Consider the following 16965-nt stretch of genomic DNA (forward strand, 5'->3'; position numbering starts at 1 on the left):
TATGCGTTCCAGACTTCAGGCTGTAATTGACTGCAAAGGATTTGCAACCAAGTATTAAAAAGTGAAAGTTTGATTTATGAGGCACATATGCAAACTGTTGTAATTCCTACACCGTTCACCTGATTTGGATGTAAATAACCTCAAATTAAAGCTGACAGTCTGCAGTTAAAGCACATCTTGTCCGTTTCATTTCAAACCCATTGTGGTGGTGTATAGAGACAAACATCTTAGAATTGTGTCCATGTCCCAATATTTATGGACCTGACTAGATATCTCCAGTCTGCTGTAGGTAGGGGCTGTCCTGAGAGAGAGCGGGTCCTGTCTGTGTGGAGCATTCTAACCTCCCGACAGCACCACAGGGAGGCGCTAGTGCACTGTGTCCCACTTCCTTTAAGGGGGCGGGGCTAAAGTTCTGGGGGGCACAAACCGCAGCCATGTCTGTGCACGTGCACCGAACCCCTTTAACCTCTGGTTACATGACGTAGAAGGAAGTATGGGCATGTTTACTCTGCCCTGAGCCTCCTCCAGGCAAGACGTCAGGGTGTATACACCTCTCTCCTCAGAACCTCGGGGGCACCATTGGCAGGTGAGGTACCCAGCAGAGGACAATGCCAGGGTGGACGCCCAGCGGTGGGCGGGGCCAGGCGCGCGTGCCCGTCGTCCAGCGCGCTGCTCCTGTCCTGGCTCCGGGTGCCTCACTCTTTACACACAGGCTTCGCCCGCCGGTGTATCAGGTCTTAGTGTCCACTACTCCACCCATCATCCTCGCACAAACCCCTCCCTTTCCACAGCCCCTCCCCCCCCGATCCAAAGCCGCCATCTCGACTCGATGCTTACTGCAAAGAAGTCCGAGTCCGACGGGGGTGGTGAGAACGGTGCAGAGTCTCAGCCCCCTGCATCTTCTTCATCATCCTCCTCCTCCTCGTCGTCTTCTTCCAGTATCATGGCCTCCCCGGATACCGGGGTGCCCCTGGAAAGGACCCCGAGGAAGAACCCGAGGCCCTCTCCGGGGAAAGAACACGGAGGCTCCTCTAACCCGGGAATCATGGCCGGAGGGGCTGGGAGCCAGGCTGAGACCCCCGAAGGTCGTCGAACGAGCCGTAGGAAGAGGGCGAAGGTGAGTGTGAGTTGGAATCCGTCGTACGATCTTAATCGCAGCGCGCTTATGCGGTACCGCACCTGGCAGTACTGTGAATAGTGGAGGGGGGTCTGTCTCTGTCTCTCTCTGGACTTCCTGCTAGCCGTCCCATTGAAAACCCTGCGGCCAGCCTCTGCACAGGCCGGAGTGGCTGATAACAGGGAGCAATACCGCACAGTGTGATCGAAGTAGGACTGCAGCTCATGTATTACAACTCTCATCATTTCCATTATAATCCAGTGGGGAGTACGGAGGCCAGGATTTGCATTCTACTTCTGGGTTTCTTTTCAGATCTGCCCAGTGTGAATGAGCCTGTGGGATTCTGCTGGGTGCCGGTGCCCTCCCTGGAGGCAGCCCTTCCTGGCTTTGTGATTGTCAACCATCTGCCGCACTAACAATGAGGGCACTCACAATAGAGAGGGACGTCATGGAGTCCGGCACAATGCTGCCTCCTGCAGACAGGGTTTATTTTTTATAATGTAAATGTTACGTGACGCCCCGCCATATCAGCAGGACCACCCATCGTGAGATGTCAGAGAAAAGGGTCGGCCATGTTGGATTTCAGCTTCAGCATGCCCGATCCTTTTGTTCTGAAGGAACATAAACCACCTCCATAGGTGTCTGGCAGCCGCTTAGCCCCCCTCCCTGGTCGGTCAAACAAGCCTGTATGGCCATCTTTGGCGGTGTGGGACCCCTTGGCCAGGATTTCATGCTGTAGACCTTTAGCGTGCCAACCCGATGTGGCTTCATGGTTAAATCCAGCCGACACATTTCTGGTTGGCCATAGCTTTAGGATGGATGGATGGCTCCTTGCCTTCTCTTGTTTCAGTAGTGCAGGGGGATCAGCAGCTCTGTACACTTTGGTGGCTATCTTTTTCTCCTGACCTCTTCATGGATTTGCTGAGGGTTTATTTCATTACAGAAAGGGGAATAAGATGCTGCTAGAGACCCCCAAGCATACAAAAGATCAGGCATGTTGACATCCAGCATGCCATATCCTTCTGATGACGCTGGGGCGAGCAGATAGGATAAGAATCCGTCCACTTGGGTCCCAGCTGAGGAATCGGGTTATATAGAACCTGACATTGGAAGGGCATCTTGCAGTTCTAATCAAGGTTTTAGGAATATGGTTGCTTGCATTCAGATCTATAAGAGCCTATTCGCCATCTGAATTTTGGCGCCGTTTGTGGACAACCACTAATTGATGCCACAGTGGGTGTCCGTTTGCGGTTTAGCCCCAATCAGTGAAGCTAAGATGCAAACAGGTCTGCACAAGCCTCATGGATGCCTGTACGAGCAGTGTTACTCTCTGAAGAAAGTCTTGTGTGTATTTCTACGCATGTATTTCAGCGCAGCCTGACTAGTCTGTTCAGTCCCTGCCACTGGCACCATAAATTTTGGTGAGGGTGGCAGGAACTGAACAGGCCTCACGGGCTGTGCTGATACAGCGCTCTGGATCACTGCAGGAGCCCGGCACTGACAGACGCTCAGCTCCTACTGTAACATATTGGAGAGAACTCGGCCAACTAACTCCCTAGATTCCACTGTCAATAGCAACTGCGGCATCTAGGCAGTTAAAGGAACAGGCCTTCTTTTCACCATTGGCTCCCCACGAATGCAATCATGGGTCCCGATGGGGTGCTATGTCGGCTGGGAGCCTAACATGGCTGTATGTCTATTAAACTGGGCAACAGACACAGCCTAAAAGACAGCCTGTCACTGGTACAGATATACCAGTGCAGTATAAAATTCATGTCTCTTAGGCCTCCTGCATACGACCGTAGTTCAGGTCCGCATCCGAGCCGCCGTTTTTGCGGCTCGGGTGCGGACCCATTCACTTCAATGGGGCCGCAAAAGATGCGGACAGCACTCCGTGTGCTGTCCGCATCCTTTGCTCCGTTCCGTAGCCCCGCAAAAAAAAAATTAGCATGTTCTATTCTTGTCCGTTTTACAGACAAGAATAGGCATTTCTACAATGGGCCTTCCGTTCCGCAAATTGCGGAAGGCACAGGGGCGGCTTCCTTTGTGGACCGCAAAAAACGGAACAGTTGTGTGCATGAGGCCTTAGGCTACATGCACACGACCATATGTGTTTTGAGGTCCGCAAATTGCGGATCCGCCAAAAAAAACGGATGACGTTCTGTATGGCATCCGTTTTTTTTGCGGATCCATTGTAATGCCTATCCATGTCCGCAAACTAAAAAAAAAGGACATTTTTTTTTTTGCGGGGCAACGGAACGGACATACTGATGTGGTCAGCACACGGTGTGCTGTCTGCATTTTTTGTGGACCCATTGAAATGAATGGGTCCGCATCCTATCCACGAAAAAAAAAAACGGAACGGACATGGAAACGAACAACATTCGTGTGCATGTAGCCTTAGGGGGTAAAAAAAAACAAAAGTGAAATAGTTTTCATTTAAAAAAACATTTCCATAAAAAGTGTTTTTATTTAGTAAAACACACGCACACATATATCACACCATGTTTGCTGGGACCTATATAATAAAGATAACGTGTTATTTGTTCCGCCCTGTGCACAACATAAAAAATGCAAAAAATATCAACTTGATTTATTTATTTTTTTCCTATTCACCCCTGCCCCAAAATAATGTTAATTTATAAGGCTCAAGAACCCCCAAAAATGGTACCAGTGAAAACTACTTATCGCCTGCAAAAAACAAGCCCTCATATACAGAGCAAAAATGAATGAGTTTGGGATGCGGTGACGTAATAATACATGCTATTATTGTGCAAAAGTAGTAAAACACATAAAAAGATACGTATATAGTAATCGTACTGACCCATAGAATAACAGTAACACTAGTTTTGCCACACGGTAAATGTCGTAAATTTAAACTGCAGAAGGTAATGGCGTAACTGTTCTTTTCCCATTACCACCCCAAAAAAGGTAATAAAATAAAAGTTAATAATTAACATGTACCCCAAAATGGTGTCACTAAAAAATACAATAGGCCCCGCAAAAAACAAGCCCTCATGTGGCTACATCAGAGGTGGGCAAACGTTTTGACTTGTGGGCCACAATGGCTTCATATATTGGGGCCGAAGCAAGAGTAGATGTGAATTAATATAAATAAAATTTTACATTTTGTAACATTAAAGGTTTAGTTTAATTCAAGGTAGAAAAGCATAAAAAGTTATTGTACAAAACTTTTATGCTATGTATTTCTTTCATAACATAGTAAGTATAACTCACCTTTAATTTTAGTGGGAACAGTGTTTTTGGTCTCCCTTTTTTGCTAAGGCATCAAAGTCTGGAGTTAGCTTTGTTGTTGCAATTCGCAGAATAGATACTGTGCCAGTATATAGTGCCCCCATAGTGCTTCCCCTCTTCTCCATAGTGCTTCCCCTCTTTTCCATAGTACCAATCCATATTGTGCCAGTATATAGGGCCCCCATAGTGCTTCCCCTCTTCTCATAGTGCCCCCCCCATATTGTGCCAGTATATAGGGCCCCCATAGTGCTTCCCCTCTTCTCCATAGTGCTTCCCCTCTTATCCATAGTACCAATCCATATTGTGCCAGTATATAGGGCCCCCATAGTGCTTCCCCTCTTTTCCATAGTACTAATCCATATTGTGCCAGTATATAGGGCCCGCATAGTGCTTCCCCTCTTCTCCATAGTACCAATCCATATTGTGCCAGTATATAGGGCCCCCACCCCCCTTCTTGCCACAGTATACTATAAATAATAAAAACAATAAACTCATATACTTACCTTATGCTGCTGTCAGTGATGCGATGCAGGCCTCTTCCGGCCTGTGTACGGCTCAGGTGGCGCGATGACGTCATTGCACCGGCCTCTGATAGGGTACAGCACTAGGCCTGTAGCCTATCAGAGGAACGGGCAAGGGAGACGCCTCTCCCCTGCTCCTCCGCACCTTTCATCTGAATCGCTGTCCTGAGGACGGCGATACAGATGAATATGGAGTTGAGCGCTTCCACAATGGAAGCGCTCATCTCCACTCCTGCTGCCTCCGGCCAGCTCTGCGGGACGGATAAAATGGTCCGCCGGGCCGTAGTTTTCCCATCACAGGGCTACATCAACAGAAAAATAAAAAAGTTATGGCAAGAAAAATAAAACGGCTGCCCAGTGTTGTATTTTGTACTCCTGCTTGGCTGAAAATACTCCTCAAAAATGTTAAGAGGCAGATTTTTTGCTCTTCTGGAAAAAATGTAGTGCGACCTCTGGGTCCACTGCATCCAAAGTGAACTGCCGTGTAAGTGGGCCCTTAGGGGGCACTGCCATGCTAAAACAGAGCATCTTTGTATGTTGTGACATTAAATCCACTGTCCAGTCCTTCCACAGTTTTGATTAAAAAAAAATATATAATTCCCCCCAAAAAATTGGTAGCCTAACCTAAGGCACTAGGCCATCAAAGTGTGATCGGTGGGTTTCAGGCCCCCAGCAATCAGACCTTACTGGAGTACCCTTGCCCCTTTTGTAAAACTGATCAGTGGAGATCATGGGGGACCCTTACCAGTCAGTGTTTGACCTGGACTAGGTCAATGTTTAGGAACTTGCCCTCATGGACAAGAGGAATGGTAATACCCAGTTGTCAATTTATCCATACATTGGCAGGAGGAATAAGAGAGGGCTTTTTATTTTTTTAATTTTTTTTATGGGTGCTACAGAGTCTTTATTTTATGGTTAGCACAAATATTTAAGGAGATGCGTCAAAAGAGCTGAGAACATTGGTTGTTTCACGTGGCTCTTCTTCCCTGCAGCCGTTTCAGAGAGTAGGCGGGCAGCTGCTTATGAGTGGCATCACCAGCTGTGCCTGCCTGCTCCATTAGCTTAGACCAGCATAGGACGCAATATCCTGTTCACTCTTGATACACAAGCAACATATTTAAAGGGACCCTAAAAGCATGAAATCCTGATAGGCTCGTGTATTTCCAAACCACTCTGCTTGACTGCAGGGTGTGAGACAAAACAGTTTGACGGCTCATGCACACGGCCCGCAGTACACGGGCACAGACCTGAAAATGAGCCTGGAACGGGGAGAATAGTCATCTGGGTGGACCCTCACCGGCTTCTCACCAAGCTAAGGGAGAGATCTGTCTATCTAGCCAAATCTGGCAGGGAAAAGTCAGTAGGGAACCACCCTGTACCCGGTTGTCTGGAACCAGGGATTTTATGCTGTACATAGTTTGGGCAACCTGAACCTCCTGAGATGTTCTCTTGGTCTCTCTTGTGTATTTTAAAGTGGTACTCCAGCCGGAAGCGTTTATCCCCTATCAACTAAATAGATGATAAATCCTAAATGGCTTTGATCGCAGTGGTCAGCACTGGGGTCCTAGGTTCGAGTCTGACTGTGGACAACATCTGCGTGGAGTTAGTATGTTCTCCCTGTGCTTGTGTGGGTTTCCTCCCACACTCCTGATAGGGCCCTTAGATTGTGAGCCACATTGGAGACGGTGTGATGCTAATGTCTGTAAAGCACTGCGGAATATAGAAGTGCATAAAGTGCTGGGACCCCCACCTATCACCACAACAGGGGATCTCTGTATCCCATTCCTCCCAGCCACAAGACCCCGGCTTGGAGCTGTATGAAGGGTGCGTCTGATGGAAAGTGCTGAGTGATCCTATAGGGAATTGTTTCACCCCTGACATACTGTAAGTTAAATGGGTTATCCGATCCTGTGAACCCCCCCCCCCCCCCCCCCCCCCCCTTCAAATGCTTTGGTCCCTCATGCATACCATACTTACCTGGTCCCTGACGCCTGTGTCCCTCCGCATCCCTGCACAACTGCCGCAGCATCTTCCCCTTTGTGCAGATCACAACATCCAGCGACGGGGAGCGCAGCCAATAGCGGGGTGTGACGGTGACCTGACCCTTGCATCACGTGTGAAGTCACCCGTGACACAAGGGAAGCAAGTCAGTCGGGCCCGTCGCCAGATGTTGGGACCTGCATGACGGGGAGAGGCAGTGGTGGCCGTGCAGGGATCAGGAGGTAGCAGGCATTGGGGACCTGGTTAGTATTAGGGATCGACCGATATTGATTTTTTTAGGGCCGATACCGATAATTTGTGAATTTTCAGGTCGATAGCCGATAATTTATACCGATATTCTGGGAATTTTCATTTTTGAGAGAAAAAAAAAATTCCTACACAAATCTGCTGAAAATTAATATGTTTATTGTTAACGTGTATTTTTATTTTTGTAAATCTTTTTCATTTATACTTAATATTTTTGAGTTTTTTGTTTTTTTTTTGTTTTTTTTTACTAACTTTTAGCCCCCTTAGGGACTAGAACCCTTGTGAGATCCTTGGCGAATAGGATCTCACACTGTCCCTGCTGCTCTGTGCTTTGTGCACACAGCAGCATGGAGCTTACCATGGCAGCCAGGGCTTCAATAGCGTCCTGGCTGCCATGGTAACCGATCGGAGCCCCAGGATTACACTGCTGGGGCTCCGATCGGAGGAGGAGGGGAGAGGGGACCCTGTGGCCACTTCCACCAATGATTAAAACTGGGGGGGGGGAGGGCGCACTGCACCACCAATGTTTTTACTATTGGGATGGGGGTGGGGGGCGCACTGCGCCACCAATGAAGATAAGTCTCTCATTCATATACAGGAGGCGGAAGCTGGCTGCAGAATCACATAGCCGACTCCCGACCTCTATGAGTGGTAGCTGTGATCCGCGGCACCTAAGGGGTTAACTACCGCGGACCGCAGCTACCGTTCATAGAGGTCGGGAGCCGGCTAGGTGAGCCAGCTCCCGCCTCCTGTATAAAATTAATGAAAGACTTATCTTCATTGGTGGCGCAGCGGCCACAGCCCCTCCCCTTCTCTTGTCTTCTCTCCTCTCATTGGCAGCAGCAGCATCACAGGGGGAGGGAGACACTGCTTTCTTCTCCCCTGTGCTGCGGAGGGAACACAGAGAGCGCTGAGAGCAGTGCGTTCTGTGTTCCCAATACATTATCGGTATATCGGCAAAATAGATGCCGATAACGTTCAAAATCCTGAATATCGATAATCGGTCGATCCCTAGTTAGTATGTTCTGTATGAGGGACCCGGGTATTTCAGGGGGTGTTTACAGGATCTGATAACCCTTTTAGCATCTGATTTGAAAGTCCTTTTAAAAGTGGTTTCACGGGTGTTTAATACTAATGATCTAGTCTTTGGATAGGTTATCAGTATGTGACAAATGGGGTTCTGACACCTGGCATTCCCACTGATCAGCTGTATGAGGGGGCTGCAGCTCTCCACTGAACTCCTCAGTCTCCTCTCAGCTTACCAAGCACGGTGGCGCCCATTATATAGTGGCGTGCTTGGTATTGTAGCTTAGCCCCATTCTGTTGAATGGGACTAACCTGCTCCTAGGCCACGTGAGAAATGAAAGTGACGTTACTGGCCTAGAAAGAGGCTGCAGTTTCTTGAAACAGCTCATCGGCGGGGGTGTCTCAAGTCGGCCCCCCACCAATCACATACTGATGAACTTTCCTAATCATTATTAACCCGGACATACCTCCATTTTCACCCATGCAGCTCCCCTGACTTGAGCACCGGAGCAGTTCATGCTCCGATGCTCTCCTTTGCCCTGCGCTAAATCGCGCAGGGCAAAGAAATTTTTGGGAGATCCGGTGACGTACCAGGCTCTCCATGGGGCTGCCAGGAAGCCCGGTGACGTCACCGGCACTGATGAGCGGGCTTTAGCGCTGCCCTAGTTTCAGAGCCGGTGACGTCACTGAACACACTGCTGGGCGGAAGCTTCCGCCCGGCAGTGTGTGATTGTAAACAAAAGAGCCCTTGCCCTTCACGATTTACGCAGGGCGAAGGAGAGCATCAGAGCATGAACTGCTCCAGTGCTCAAGTCAGGGGGGCTGCCGGGGTGAAATTATGGGTATGTCCAGGTTCAGCTCTGAACCCGGAAAGCACCTTTACCATTCCCCTTCACTGGAATGAAATTGTCTGAGCTATAAAAGACACCCCTGACCATCATTCTTCCTGCTCTGAAATTCTTTAGTTCTTACAACACATCCAAGGAGGAAGCCTTCTCCTGGCATCTACCACAATCCTGTTCATCTGACTGCTAGTGGCAACCACTTCAGTGAACGCGTCTTTTCTGCTGAAGACTCCGGTGTGTTGTGCTGTTGAAAGCGGACCTGTCGTTGGCTTTTGCCTTTCTACAGGGCATGGAGCTGTAAGATCAAGATTCAAACCAGGACCTTTTATCAGCTTGTCCTTTTTATCAGGAAAGGAACGTCAATAATGGTGCATGTATGCAAAAATGGCATACCTGGAGTCACTGTGGTGGTCTTGGAGTAGTACTGTTAATTTTATGATACAAAAGTAGGGGATTTAACACAACTAGTGCAAAGTGGAAATACCCATACAGTATCAACCAGCAAGGTCCTAGTTCTCACAGGTCTTGGGAAAACATTGCTGGCCCTTCTTGCTTGTGGTAGTGAGCCAAATTAGGGGGACTGGTAGGTAGAAATACCCTCCAGGTCTCGCCTATTTGAAATATACCCTTTTGGGCGCCAATAGCAGTTGATCGTTAATGGTTGGTATTTGGGCTTTGTATTTATAAAAAGAGCAAATTTTAGGGTGTAGGGGTGTGTATAGAGATATCAATGTGTGTGGTAAAAACACACACACTATATATCTATCCTTTTATACAGATTTTTAACCTATTGATTTACATACTGTACCATACTATACAGTGCACGATGCTGCAGAACACAGTCTCTTAGGCACTTGAGACGGTTTGCAGTGATCCTACCTATGTGAACAATCTTCTGATCTTTTTTGCAGATTTTTAAGATTTTTCTTTTTATATGTGTACAATCTTTTGTGCAGGTTTTTTATATATATATATATATATATATATATATATATATATATATATATATAAAAAACCTGCACAAAAGATTGTACACATATAAAAAGAAAAATCTTAAAAATCTGCAAAAAAGATCAGAAGATTGTTCACATAGGTAGGATCACTGCAAACCGTCTCAAGTGCCTAAGAGACTGTGTTCTGCAGCATCGTGCACTGTATAGTATGGTACAGTATGTAAATCAATAGGTTAAAAATCTGTATAAAAGGATAGATATATAGTGTGTGTGTTTTTACCACACACATTGATATCTCTATACACACCCCTACACCCTAAAATTTGCTCTTTTTATAAATACAAAGCCCAAATACCAACCATTAACGATCAACTGCTATTGGCGCCCAAAAGGGTATATTTCAAATAGGCGAGACCTGGAGGGTATTTCTACCTACCAGTCCCCCTAATTTGACTCACTACCATATCCTTTACAGGCAGACACCTTTGTCGACCTGACTATACCCGGAGCAGCCTCTAGTATCTAGCACCCTACCTTCTCTCCACTCCTATAAACCCAAGGCGCCTCAAGTCTTTCAGTTCTAGTGGAACCCTTTCCAACAGATCCGTCTGACCCTCACACTTTCTCTCTCTTTCTCTTTCTCGTCCCAGTTTGTAGCCCTAACCTCACCATTCAACAGGACCCATCTCCACCCAAAACAAGATCATTACCATTGTTTCCCTTGTTTTCATATCCACTTATTTTCTTAAAAAAATTCCTCTGTTGTTGCTGCCGTTTCATTTGGTGCCAGATATGCCAATGAAATAATAAACTGACGACTGGGCGCTCAGTCACCCGTTAGTGGTCTTTCCCTGCACTGATGCTGTCCAATGAGAGAGGTCAGTGTATCGCAGCTTCATGAGTGAGATCCCCGATATCAGTAAGATGTCTTGTGATCTCGTTGTCTTCCTCTTCACATCGGGGCCCACAGCATTTCCCCTGGTCACTTTGATTTTTCTACTGGCAAAGAGCTGCAGGTCCCACTGCTGTGGTAGCCAGGTATTTGACTCTTTTATACTGTCACGCCCTGGGAATATGCTGGTCACGCTTTCTAGCTAATCAGTCATTCAGTTCTGTCAGAGAACTTTGCAAATGATATTGTGTGTCCCTCCCAGGAAGTATAAAGCACCGCATTCAAATCTGTTGGCTCTGACGAATAAGCGAGGGTCCTTATAACGAGACCCCCTTTTTGATCTTAGAATATTCTAAACCATAATTAATGAAAGCCCAAACTGCAGGTACATCAGTTACCATATGGCACCGTGGTGCCAAGGGGATTTTCAAGATCTTGCCTATCCTGGCGCTTGCTTTAACTGTTCAAGATGAGGGGCACCACTGATCTTCATTATACCGAACTATAGATGCCCACGTAAGAGCTTTCTTTCTTTCTTCTTTTTTTATTTTTTTATTATGGTGATCACATGACCCAACTGTATTAAAACCTTTTTTCAAATTTTTGGGTATTTTTACACTTTACAGGTAGAATATCGGGAAATGGACGAAAGCCTTGCCAACCTGTCTGAAGATGAATATTATTCAGAAGAAGAAAGAAACGCAAAAGCAGAGCGAGAGAAGAAAGTGCCACCACCCCCTCCACAAGCTCCTCCAGAGGAAGAAATTGATAGTGAGCCAGAAGAGCCCTCCGGTAAGTGTTACCAAAAGTGGATTTTTTTTCCCCCTCCAGATAGTGGTCTTACCCTTTCACTGCCGCAACTATTTTTAAACTTTTGACGTACACCATTAAACCTGAATTAGAAAGTAAAAATCCTGTTATACCATCTTGTATATACACTGCTCAAAAAAATAAAGGGAACACAAAAATAACACATCCTAGATCTGATTTAATTAAATATTCTTCTGCAATACTTTGTTCTTTACATAGTTGAATGTGCTGACAACAAAATCACCAAAAATAAAAAATGGAAATCAAATTTTTCAACCCATGGAGGTCTGGATTTGGAATCACACTCAAAATTAAAGTGGAAAAACACACTACAGGCTGATCCAACTTTGATGTAATGTCCTTAAAACAAGTCAAAATGAGGCTCAGTAGTGTGTGTGGCCTCCACGTGCCTGTATGACCTCCCTACAATGCCTGTGCATGCTCCTGATGAGGTGGCGGACGGTCTCCTGAGGGATCTCCTCCCAGACCTGGACTAAAGCATCTGCCAACTCCTGGACAGTCTGTGGTGCAACGTGACGTTGGTGGATAGAGCGAGACATGATGTCCCAGATGTGCTAAATTGGATTCAGGTCTGGGGAACGGGCGGGCCAGTCCATAGCATCAATGCCTTCGTCTTGCAGGAACTGCTGACACACTCCAGCCACATGAGGTCTAGCATTGTCTTGCATTAGGAGGAACCCAGGGCCAACCGCACCAGCATATGGTCTCACAAGGGGTCTGAGGATCTCGTCTCGGTACCTAATGGCAGTCAGGCTACCTCTGGCGAGCACATGGAGGGCTGTGCGGCCCTCCAAAGAAATGCCACCCCACACCATTACTGAACCAATGCCAAACCGGTCATGCTGGAGGATGTTGCAGGCATCAGAACGTTCTTCACGGCGTCTCCAGACTCTGTCACGTCTGTCACATGTGCTCAGTGTGAACCTGCTTTCATCTGTGAAGAGCACAGGGCGCCAGTGGCGAATTTGCCAATCTTGGTGTTCTCTGGCAAATGCCAAACGTCCTGCACGGTGTTGGGCTGTAAGCACAACCCCCACCTGTGGACGTCGGTCCCTCATATCACCCTCATGGAGTCTGTTTCTGACTATTTGAGCAGACACATGCACATTTGTGGCCTGCTGGAGGTCATTTTGCAGGGCTCTTGCAGTGCTCCTCCTGTTCCTCCTTGCACAAAGGCGGAGGTAGCGGTCCTGCTGCTGGGTTGTTGCCCTCCTACGGCCTCCTCCATGTCTCCTGATGTACTGGCCTGTCTCCTGGTAGCGCCTCCATGCTCTGGACACTACGCTGACAGACACAGCAAACCTTCTTGCCACAGCTCGCATTGATGTGCCATCCTGGATAAGCTGCACTACCTGAGCCACTTGTGTCGGTTGTAGACTCCGTTTCATGCTACCACTAGAGTGAAAGCACCGCCAGCATTCAAAAGTGACCAAAACATCAGCCAGGAAGCATAGGAACTGAGATGTGGTCTGTGGTTACCACCTGCAGAACCACTCCTTTATTGGGGGTGTCTTGCTAATTGCCTATAATTTCCACCTGTTGTTTATCCCATTTGCACAACAGCATGTGAAATTCATTGTCACTCAGTGTTGCTTCCTAAGTGGACAGTTTGATTTCACAGAAGTGTGATTAACTTGGAGTTACATTGTGTTGTTTAAGTGTTCCCTTTATTTTTTTGAGCAGTGTATTTTTTCGAAATTCAACATTAAATTCTTACAAGATATAAAAAAAAAAAAGGCACTCAGTATTTTCCACGTTTGGGCACCAATTTCATAAAAGTTCAGAATGTGCGGAGTTTGGCAAGCCTTTAGTCGTGACTTATTACATACATTTTTGGGTGGTTCAGGTGTCCAGCAGCTGAAATCCTCACCATGAGCTCTTCTGGCCAGGTGAAGCTGCAGGTGGCTGCACATTAGTGGGAAGTCCTCAAAATCAGGACTTGCTGTTTGTAGTGGCTCTGCCTAATATAGGGCGAGCAGAGGACACCTTTATGATGTTCATATGACATAGTAGAGCACATAGACAGGGGTTGTCCTAAAGAGACCGCTCCTTTAATAATCGGTTAACAGTCATGAAACATGCTGCTTGCATTGCACTAAAATGCTCATTTTTCAGGGGTAGAAGGTGCTGCCTTCCAGAGCAGACTTCCACATGACAGAATGACTTCCCAAGAAGCAGCATGCTTCCCTGATATTATAAGTGGTCCCCAGCCAACGCAGAAAGTCTTCCTGTATATCCGGAACCGCACAGTAAGTATGACCAGACATCCCCTTTACAACTGGCTGCTGTGAACTTACTTTTACTCATCTTGTCATGGCTTCATCTATTGCAGTTGCAGTTGTGGTTAGACAACCCTAAGGTCCAACTTACATTTGAGTTGACCCTACAGCAGCTGGAAGCACCATATAACAGTAAGTTCAAGTGTGTCTAATATGATTATAACATGGTTATGGTTATGTTGCTGGATTTAGTTAGATTATATTTTTATTTTTTAGGTGACTCTGTGCTGGTTCACAGAATACACTGCTATCTTGAAAGACATGGATTAATTAACTTTGGCATCTACAAGAGATTGAAGCCTTTACCAAGTAAGAAACCAAAAATGGATTTAAAAACTGTAAAATGAAAAAAAATAAAAAAATTTAATATATATATATATATATATATATATATATATATATATATATATATATATATATACATATATATATGCGTTGTATGGCAATCCTTAAAGTCACACTGTAAAGGGCATAGGGTACTGCAATGGTGTTTTTTATTCAACCAGTGTGAACTGCTGCACATTGTCTTTTGGACACACCATAAATGATGAAGTCCAGACCTGGTCCTGCCCATTTTATACCTTAGCATTGCTATATATGCCATCTTTTTTACCATGCAGAATTTTAGTCTGCGTGTATTTTACCACCTGGTTTCCTACCCCCTTTAGCCAAAAAGACTGGAAAGGTGATCATCATTGGCTCGGGAGTATCTGGTTTGGCCGCAGCTCGCCAGTTGCAAAGTTTTGGCATGGATGTTACTCTCTTAGAAGCAAGGGTAAGTGAAGTAAAGCATACGCTCTCCTTCACTGTTCTAAAAATGAGTTTTCTAATTAAAGGGAATCTGTCACCAGCATATTATCAATTTTTTTTTTTCATGAATCCATGTGTAATAAACTACCTTATATCCAGATGTCTTGTTCTTTTTATTGCGAGTTTTGTCATTTCTTCATAAAAAGGCTTTTTGTGATATGCAAATCAAGCTGTAAGGAGCCCAGAGGGGCGTTCTTCTTTCTCCACGGTGCCCAGGAACGCCCCTCTGAAGTGCCGTGCCCGCCGTGCAGGCGCAGTGCTGACGATTTCCTGCGCAATGATAAAAAGACTGAGGGCAACAGCTTCAACAGCGTCACTGGGCATGCGCCGGTCCCAGTGACGCTGTTGCCCTCAGTCTTTTTATCATTGCGCAGGCGCGGGATTTAGGATGCGGCGAGAGGAGGTTCGGGGTGTTTGCCGCACAGCGCGGCGCTGAGGAGGAGGGGGTTTGAGCACTTAGCCGCGCCTCTGGGAGGCGATTTAGCTGAACTTGTAGGAGGTATTCGTTTTCAAATTTCGGCGGGCACGGCATTTCAGAGGGGCGTTCCTGGGCACCGTGGAGAAAGAACGCCCCTCTGGGCTCCTTACAGCTTGATTTGCATATCACAAAAAGCCTTTTTATGAAGAAATGACAAAACTCGCAATAAAAAGAACAAGACATCTGGATATAAGGTAGTTTATTACACATGGATTCATGAAAAAAAATTTGGGATAATATACTGCTGACAGATTCCCTTTAAATATGACTGGAAGATCTTTGAGAAGTTATTGGTGTACCAGTCTTGCACATCGGCCACGCTGGCTTGGCTGGAGTTGCAAAAACAGCTGTGTGGGTTACGCTGTTTTATTTTTGCTGCAATTTTATTATTTTACAGATGCAAAAAACGCCAGCTCCAGATGTTTGCTGGGAATCTATGGGAATTATTAAATGCAGTCCAAACATGCATTTTTTTTTTTTTTTTTTTTTTTTGTGGTCTTTTTCTTGACTTGAGCTGTAAATTTTATTTTTATTTTTTATTTCTCGCCCATATTCCTTGGGGGACACAGGAAACCATGGGTATAGCTCTGCTCCCTAGGAGGCGTGACACTAAGTGAAAGCTGTAAGCCCCTCCTCCATCAGCTATACCCTTCAGCCTGGAGAAGAGACTGCCAGTTTTTGCTTAGTGTCCAAGGAGGCAAGACACCCCCTGCTTATGCAGGGTTGTTTTCCTATGATTTTTTATTTTTACGTTATTTGTTGTTTTTAATTCGGTTTTTTTCTACTTACAGGGACAACAGAGGCGCATTAGACCCCTCTGTTTCTCCCGGGGTTGAGTTGCGCCAGTGCCGGTAATTCCGCACTGCCGCCTCCCCCACAGAAGACAAGGTGGACCAGGGCAGCCTCGCTCCCCTGCGTCCCGCCAGCTCAGGGTCGCCCGCACGCCAAGTCCCTCCCCCGGCTTCCTGCCACTGCGGTGCCAGGAGCTGAAGGGGCGACCCCGCTGGATGGATTGAGGGTGAAGACAGCGTATGGTGAGACAGGCTGCTCCAGCCTCCCCTTCCTCCCTCCCACCGCTGCTACAGGCCTCCTGGGCTCCCATGGCCACTGTTACTACATGGCCACTGCTACATCGTGCGCCCACCCCTCCCCCCCCCCCCCCCCCCCGATATCGGACCGTTACCGGGCAGGGGAGTTTATCTGGGCAAGTCCTTGGCAGGGACGCTGCCTTCTGCCACATCCAGGCGCGGAGGGGGCCGCTTTCTTGGCGTGAACGGCGCCATTTCAGGCCGGCACTTCATTATCCTTGGGGGTTAAGTTCATTTTGCCGCGCGCGCGCGGCTCTGCTTCAGAGCGGCAGGGAGGGGGCGGAGCTTCCTACATGCGCTCCGCTACTTCCGGGTTCATCGCACAGTGCTGCGTGGAATCCTCTCTGCAGTGCGATCCGAAGCCGGTGCTGCTGCCTCTCCTCCACAGCCTCCTCAGTCTGTTCCCCCTTACCGCTGCCGCTTGCATCATCCGGGTCTGGTAGGACTTTTAACCCCCTCCGTGCCACAGTACTGTCGCTTGGGTGTTATCCCCGTTTCTTTCCTTGGGGTCTCCCACTTTAAGTGCAACATCTTTGTTCCACCATGTCAGACCCTTCTGCAGCCGCCAAGCCTTGGTACCATGCCTGTACTGCTTGTAGGGAACCCTTTCCCCGGGGGCAGTC

At 47.1% G+C, this 16965-nt stretch overlaps 1 protein-coding gene across 4 annotated transcripts in view; it reads left to right on the plus strand.

Moving 5' to 3' along the window:
- The first annotated feature begins 502 nt into the window (after window positions 1-502).
- The window catches only part of KDM1A (lysine demethylase 1A), a 37459-nt gene continuing 20996 nt past the window's right edge, over window positions 503-16965 (plus strand). Inside the window, exons 1-6 of one of the 4 annotated variants that reach the window (XM_040424509.1) lie at window positions 503-1123; window positions 11483-11648; window positions 13803-13936; window positions 14020-14098; window positions 14183-14275; window positions 14635-14741. In XM_040424509.1, coding sequence (XP_040280443.1) covers window positions 830-1123; window positions 11483-11648; window positions 13803-13936; window positions 14020-14098; window positions 14183-14275; window positions 14635-14741 — 873 coding nt within the window. In that variant the 5' untranslated portion in view covers window positions 503-829. The remainder of the gene's footprint in view (window positions 1124-11482; window positions 11649-13802; window positions 13937-14019; window positions 14099-14182; window positions 14276-14634; window positions 14742-16965) is intronic. The other 3 variants (XM_040424511.1, XM_040424510.1, XM_040424513.1) reach the window with 3 other exon arrangements.

The sequence above is a fragment of the Bufo bufo genome, chromosome 3 (assembly GCF_905171765.1).
Source record: "Bufo bufo chromosome 3, aBufBuf1.1, whole genome shotgun sequence".
Classification (NCBI taxonomy): Eukaryota; Metazoa; Chordata; class Amphibia; order Anura; family Bufonidae; genus Bufo; species Bufo bufo.